General features: G+C 35.1%; 1 protein-coding gene across 18 annotated transcripts in view; it reads right to left on the bottom strand.

Annotated features, from left to right (window-relative positions):
• LOC106882633 (tensin-1) overlaps positions 1-8042 on the bottom strand; it is an 835201-nt gene that overhangs the window by 7184 nt on the left and 819975 nt on the right. For all 18 annotated transcript variants that reach the window (XM_052970116.1, XM_052970114.1, XM_052970115.1 and 15 more), the window contains 6 exons: positions 7605-7688; positions 6418-6543; positions 4551-4646; positions 3428-3505; positions 3010-3096; positions 704-872 (listed from right to left, as the gene is read on the bottom strand). In XM_052970116.1, coding sequence (XP_052826076.1) covers positions 704-872; positions 3010-3096; positions 3428-3505; positions 4551-4646; positions 6418-6543; positions 7605-7688 — 640 coding nt within the window. The remainder of the gene's footprint in view (positions 1-703; positions 873-3009; positions 3097-3427; positions 3506-4550; positions 4647-6417; positions 6544-7604; positions 7689-8042) is intronic.

The following is an 8042-nucleotide window of genomic DNA, read 5'->3' as shown; positions in this document are numbered from 1 at the left end:
CTTCCACGGGTTCCCTCAACTGTTAGGGTGTGGCACTTTTTCACGCAGCTATCCTCCTCCATTCTCACCACATGTCCATACCAGCGCAATCGTCTCTCTTGCACGCCACAACTGATGCTTCTAATGTTCAGCTTTTCTCTCAAGATACTTACACTCTGACGGGTATTCACATTGACATTACACATCCAACGGAGCATACTGGCTTCATTCCTTGCGAGCTTACGTATGTCCTCAGCAGTTACAGCCCATGTTTCACTGCCATGTAGCATGGCTGTTCATATGCATGCGTCATACAGTCTGCCTTTTACTCTGAGTGAGAGTCCCTTTGTCGCCAGCAGGGGTAAGAGCTCTCTAATCTTTGCCCAGGCTCTTCTTGGCCAGGCATTTTCTTCTTTCAGAGAAGACTGCAAATGAACAACCTGACTTGTATGATGATGATGATGCTCATTTACAACCATCATGTGATGCCTAGGCAAGAGTAGATACAAACACATATGGGATTCTTTTGGTTTCCATCTACTAAATATACTCACAAGGCTTTGGTTAACCCAGAGCTATAGTAAAAGACACTTGTCTAAGGCGACATGCAATGGGACTGAACCCAAGACCATGTGGTTGAGAAGCAAGTTTCTTAACCACACAGCCATGCCGGTACATGAGTTGGTAAAAAATTAGCTATTAATCTAAGATAAATCCTACTTACTTTCTGTTGTTGTCTGTCAGTGTAATGCCTTGGGAAGAAACTTTGAAATGTACGACAGTTGTCTTAGGTATGGGGTCTAAACTGAAGGTCACTTTGGCTGCTTTAGCAACGGCTTGAGGCCCAGTCAGGGATTCTGTATCCACAGTATTTAGGTAGAGAACATTGCAGGCTGTAAAGAACATAAACCACATGAAATCATTATTGGTAACTAATATCAACATATTAAGAAAGCAAAATAATGTCTATAACATTTTTAACATTTACAGTATGTGGTGACTAAGTGGGTTTAACTGGAGATCTGTAATATAAGGGGTCAAAACTTAAACTCTTAAATGTTGAGTAATTACCAAAAGAGTACAATCACGAATATAAGGCAACTGAAATGGGGCTCCTTTCAAAGATCTCAGAGTAATGTTACTCAACAAGATGCACAGCTTGGAGAGGAGAGGGAGTCTTTCCTGGTCAAGCTGCTACTTCTCTGCATTGATAAGTCATAGATCTGGTGCTACGAACATGTGATTAGACTGATGCAGGAAAAGATCACTAAAAAAATTGATTCTTCTAGTTGAATCAACTGACAGGAGACCAAGAGGTAGACCTGGAGCCACCTCACCAGCAATGCAGGCATCCGGGAAAATTATGCACTAGGTCCTAAAATATTTATTTATTGACAGCAAGCCACAATATAGATAGGTCAGATTTAGGCCCCATAGATCTGTAAGGTCATGGGCAACTGTGCAGTGTGCCTATGCCTTAAGACAGCCCTGAGTAAACCGAGAACAAGAAGGTTGGTTAATATCCATAGTCTCAAATGGTCATGTTTGAAAATCTACCAAGAAACTGTAATGATGGTTGCTTTTGATAGTACACTATGTATGAGGAACTTGGGGACTCAATTTCCATGATCCTCCTGGGATAGAGGGAGGCAAAAATGAATGGAGAAAAGAGTTTAACTCTTTCTGTTTACTAAATATGCTACCATTCTCCTTCCCAACGGGAAGGACTCATGGTGGAGGAGGGTATCAAACTTTAAACATTAAACACATGATACAGGGTGTCCGTGAATTATCGTTACAATTTGAAAAAATTAGGGGGGAAAAAAATTTAAGTAAACTCAGCAGAGTTTATGGGAAAACCTAGACAAAGAAATAAAGTGTATTAGAAACATCAGAACAATTGTACACGGACGCCATTGGTTGCATGCAACCTGCTAAATTACCCTTATATTTTTTTCCCCCTTTAGTTTTCGAGTGTAAAGGTAATTTATGGATACCCTCTACACATGCAAATGATAAAACTGCAGAAACCAAAGTAAAAAAAACATCAAACTTCAAAACCTAGTTCATATCAAACTTCAGTTTATACTTAATATATACAGTGAAGACAATATAGATTTTACTTTGTTCTTAAAGACAGTATGGATGTATCAAGCTAAACCTGTTGATTATTAATTATCAAATATATTTTTTAACAATGAGGATACTGACTCTGTGTTCTCACAAGTTCACATGTTTGGAAGAGAAATGGCTGACATTTAAATATATAACCAAACCCTGAAGTTGAAAGAAACTTAAATAGCTGCAATACATCAGCAAGCTTTGAACAGAAATAAAAATAAAAAATAAAAATATTCTACAAGTAAATATCAAACAAATTATAGGCAGTTGTTTGTATACCACAACGAACAGAGTATTTAAATAGCTTATGTGGAAATAAGGACAATTATTCAAAAAAGTATCTGAGTAGCTATGTTACTGTCTAGTTACAGGTCAGCTATGATGAAGCAAACAGACTGATGTGCCAACTGCCCAATGTGTCAGTCCATTTTAAGACAGGAAGTTATAACCTGAGGAAGATTTGGCTGCGATTTCTAGCTGGTCGAGCAACCACATAGAGGTTTGAATGGCAAATTAACAATAGCTGTTCTGAAAGAAAGAAAATTTTTTTTTTAAATCCACAAAAGCAGTCTCAAGTCAAAATTTATCTTGTGTCCATCAAAGGGTGCTGGTGGGAACAGAAATGAAATTAAGACCCTTTTAGCACTTATGTTATGGTCTAGAATAGGACTTGAACTCAATACTGTGAAATAATGAAATATTTGATAATCTTTACAGTGAGATTGCCGTTGCTTATAGTATTGGACTATTCTCCCAAGGGCTACCTACCTATATCAGGTTGAACAGAATCATTCAGAGTCAAGTCAATACCTGAGACACAGTAAAGTGCTGATGACAGATTAACATTTACTAAACTAGTACCCTACCAATGCAGTTCTCAGTGGAAATAAATATAACAATGATACAAACCTGCACCTGTAGCCAGCAAAGCAGCTGCTGAACTAGGAATTTCAGAACTGTGAGGACTTTCAGGATTGCTAACATCACCTGCTGGATCTGTAATAAACCAAAGGTATGAAGATTTTTGGTTTCATAAAGGATTTAACTGAATAAGAATGAACCTATATCAGGTATGAGATGTGCATGTGTGTAGATAATTTGGTATTAAAATAGATGAAGAGATATCTTCAAAGAAATTGGAAAGATCTTTGCTATAAGTGAATGAGGATATTATCAGGTTAGTAGTTATTTTTAACTAAGAAACATTAAGTAATATTTACAGTAAATTTGAGAATATTTTTAGACACTTTAACATTTGATAACTTTTCTAGAGAAGGCCCTAGGATATTAGAAAGAATGTTACATTACATTTAATTCATACACTTACCTGATTCAGGGAGAACTAATTTACATGGCAGCGCCAGTGGAGTGATGGAATGCTGATACACAAGAGCTGCCAAAGTTCCTAAAAGACAAGCCAAGAAACATCAGAACAATTCATTAAGCTTATGACAACATTTGCAATTATTTTGGTTATACAGTAAAGATTTATATACTTTCATCATCATAACTCAAAACAGAAATAATGCAGAAAATTAACTAAAAGATGAATTTACCTACTTAAGTTTAATCCTATAGAAGAAGGCAAATGGTGCTATTTACGGGCCACTAGCATGGAAGCCAGACAGCTGCTCTGGCAATGAACAGATTATTCTGTCCAATGTAATGCTTATTCATTCACATTGTTTTGAATCTATCATCTGTTATCTTATTACCTTCAGAAGATAATTTTCATTTATCTGTTCTACTGGATCATCATATGACTATTAATGATGTGGAGTGTAATTTCTACATAATGCCTACTGACTTGCTTCATTTACCTTAACAAAAGGTATAAATCTGTGGTTTGAGTCAATCATCAGTATGAAGAAAGCAAACTAGAAGATGCTTATCTGGCTGGAATTTGATGCATACCAATAAACTGATTTAACATGAGTTTAAATCCTGAGGAAATTTGATTTGACGTATCCTCTCTCAACAACATAATACTGAGATTTGCCTGTCCAAAGCATTTTCATAAGTTTGTCCAAAATGTCCATGCTTGTATCTAGACTTCTAGTTAATTCTTGTTTCATTTATTCTGAGTAGTATAAAAGCTTTCCTTTCATAAGTACTAAGTTACTCTGATGGTTGAAAAAAAAAAAGTTGGGAATATACATCATATATGATGCATGGATATCAGGGAAGTATGTCCTGTGTGTCACCCGATACACAGAATAGGAAAAGGGTTACAATAGACACTTGATCTGGTATATCAAATTTGTGGGTCACCTTCAAATACTTGACATTTCTACAAGTTTACTTAACCAAATCTTATTAAAAGTTACACTAAACTATGAAAGTAACAACATAAAAAACCTCACTATTATTTTAGAACTAAGGTTAGCAGATCAAAAGAGTGAACCCTAGCATCCCAGAAGTATTGTTTACTCTTCATGAAATATCCTTACCAAAAACAGGTTCGTTACTGCATCCTCGTAGACGAACACCTTTGGGTGTAGGTTCAATCAAAAAGTGGCGCACTAGCTCTGATGCTGGATCAGCACCTGCCAAAATAATAAACAATGAATGAGTATTACAAAGAAATAAGATGGAAGAAGGTGGTACATGATTTACAGATTGATTTGTCATTTGAAAGCCACTTTTACAACAATTGATTTTCTCATGACAACATGTGTTAGTTGATTCTATACTGCAGAGTCTTAAAAGATCTTTACAGCTTGCTATTCAGCTCTAACAACAACCAATCTAATGTAAATTGGAAAAAGTAATTTATTTTTCAGTAAGATTATTTATTACACAAAGCAAATAGAATGTTTAAGCCAATTTATAAAAAGCCTTAAAAAGAGTTTGAATTCAAAATCTATAGCTTGTTAGTCCAACATGTTACCCACATAACCAATGTGAAAAACTGTGATTTTCACTTTAGTGTGTGAGTGTGTTGTGATATTTGAAAGTCAACTGTAATGGTGTCTCATAAAAGAGTAACTTTCAAATTAAAATTTCAAATTGTTTTTTTTTTTTTTGGAGGGGGTGCAGCTGACTTGAACTTTAACAACCTTATTCTCTACAGAACTAGGTCAGGTGCAATATAGGATGTGACTAATCTGGGTTTAACTCACAATAAAAACAAAGGATGACTTGTATGTGTATGTATATATTACACACACATTAGATCTTAAACACTTTTTTAAAATAAGTGCTGTCATAAGAATGTCCTCTGAAAACCAGCAACATATTTTATGTCTATTGACTGAATATGGTTTAGATGGTTCAGCTTAACAATATCTCATTCTAAATTTCAGCTGTGTGACTTTACAATACCCAACCATCTGAATCCTGCTTCTTATTAACCTATTCTATAATGTCTCAGCTTCCTTGGCCCTAAGTAGAGATCTTTTTCATCTAGTATGTATTTAGTATAGATTGTAGATAATGTTCCTATTACAAAGCAATCAAACAACTAGTTTTTTTTTTTGCCAATTGTTAACTATTGAATCATAAGATGGAAGAAGTCCCTATTTTCAAATGGATAAGTCGAGCTATATGCCTCATCAAAGGAGTGTTTGAACCCATGAGCAATCAACTGGTGGTTCACCTCTATTTTTCTCTCTCACATATTTACAAAGACAATTGAATTAAATTAACCTGTAAGATGTTTGCATATGATTAAAAAATTGTATAACATCATATTAATCAAAGGTCAATGAAGTGAAGATGAAGTAGATTAACTAAGAGACAAACTCACCACCTTCATGAGCTTTCACCAATGAAGATTGCACTTCATTTATTTTACTCTGACTAAAAGAACCCCAAAAATTAAGGTTACCGACAGAACACAATTTACTTCTTCACTTATCAGTCTAACTGGATCACCATATAACAATTGATGAAGTGAGATTAAGAGAGGGATTATGTAAACCTGAAGAAACAAATGATTACAGAAGTAAAAACAAGGTTCTATGAAACTGTTTCATCTATCAAATAGAGATCTTTATTCAAATTTTTGTGATTTAAATCTTAGATTCACATCCACTCAATCTATACCCGACAAACCCTGACCATATGGCACTGGTAACTATCATTTAACCTCGCCACTTATTACGCTCTTGCTATCCTTCACACTGTCTTATTTCTGTCTTCTGTGGTGCTTTTGCCATCATAAAATACACCCAGTACACTCTGTAAAGTGGTTGATGTTATGAAGGGCATCCAGTTGTAGAAACCAAATCAAAGACGATACTTCTGTATTGTTAAAAGATATTAGTGAAAGAGTTACAGGAAGAATCCAAGGAAAATAGTAGAAGTTAAATTTACCTGCTTTAGTCTGTACATTTGGTGGCACTTGAGCCACTTTGAGAGCAAGACCAAAAGCTCCAGGGAAGGAGTTGCTGTCACGGACAACAAAAATACCTGGGGCTTTATCTTTGAGCATCAAAATTGCTGCAAAAAAATTAGGTAGAATCTTGTTAATTCATTTCAGTTTTGTAGTAATCATGTAGGTTGTTTAAATATACACTTGTATAAAAAAAAATGTTATCAGTAAAACATACAAGCAAACATAAGTATTATAGAAACATATCTATCTTTTATCTTTTACTTATTTTGGTCATTGGACTGTAGCCATGCTGGGGTCATTGTCTTGAAGAGTTTAATCAAACAATTTGCCCCCCCCCCCAGTACTTGTTTTTAAATTTGGTACTTATTCTATCTGTATCTTTAACTGAACTGCTAACTTACAGAGATGTAAACAAACCAACATCATTCATCAAGTGGTGTGTGGTGGGGGACAAGCATAAAGGCACATATATAATGGGCTTCTATGCAGTTTCTATCTACCAAATTCACTCACAATGTATTGGCTGATCTGGTGCTATAGTAGAAGATACTTGCCCAAAGAGTTGTGCAATGGAAGTGAATCCAAAGCCAAAAAGTAAATAAATCCTCCTTGGTTCCAACAATGAGTATTCCAATGGTTTAGTCCCTGGTCTACATGCTCATTGAATTATAAGAAGTGGCTGAATATTCCACAGATACATGTACTCTTAATGTACATTAATGGGTAGAACCAACATGACAGTGTGACATGGTTGGCCCTTTGAATTTCACTCACAAAGCTGGGTGGGGTTCAGTTGAATCTATGGTAGGAAACACCTGCCTAATAATACCATAGTATGGGAAACAAGTCTGAGATTTGATTGTAAAGTGACCTACATGAGACATCAACCATATTTGTTTATACATAAATACATAATGGCAATAGAAATACAAAATACTACAGATAAATACGATTGTTCTTGTGATCAAATATGCCAATGTTATGACTGCACTCACCAGCACACAATGACATTAGTCGTAAGTCCACGTACTTACTACATATACACAATGGCTACAATCACTGCATCATGCACACACAATTTTATATAAGAGTTACAATCAATGACATCACACACAAACACACACACACAAGTAATACAAATCTGTCACTGTAGACAGGAACTTACCATCTTCTCTGCTAATGTTAGGTTTATACCAGAATTTGGACGTATCTTTCACGAACTTGGGTGTACTCTGAACAAGGTCCGATTCTATAAGAATAATTTAACAATCAATAACAACAATAATTAGAGCAATAACAGTTTCTTACAAGATATTTTTGTTTTGTAAAATCATGATATAACCCCAGTATATTACTGGTGTTAATATTATAGACGTTTGTAAGAAGTGATAAACTACAGCAGTATCTATAGAGATATAATCTAGCCTACCTAGAAGTACATAGGTATAATGTGAGGCACAGCTCATCTCTGTAAGCAATAGTAGGGTGGACACAATATTTCTTTGCTTAAAAGCCTTCTCCCATAGCTTACTTGAGAATGGATGGGTACTACTAGCTGTATATATATATATATATATATATATATATATATATATATATATAT

Source organism: Octopus bimaculoides, chromosome 8, assembly GCF_001194135.2.
Source record: "Octopus bimaculoides isolate UCB-OBI-ISO-001 chromosome 8, ASM119413v2, whole genome shotgun sequence".
Lineage (NCBI taxonomy): Eukaryota > Metazoa > Mollusca > Cephalopoda > Octopoda > Octopodidae > Octopus > Octopus bimaculoides.
This window is presented reverse-complemented; position numbering and strand designations above follow the sequence as displayed.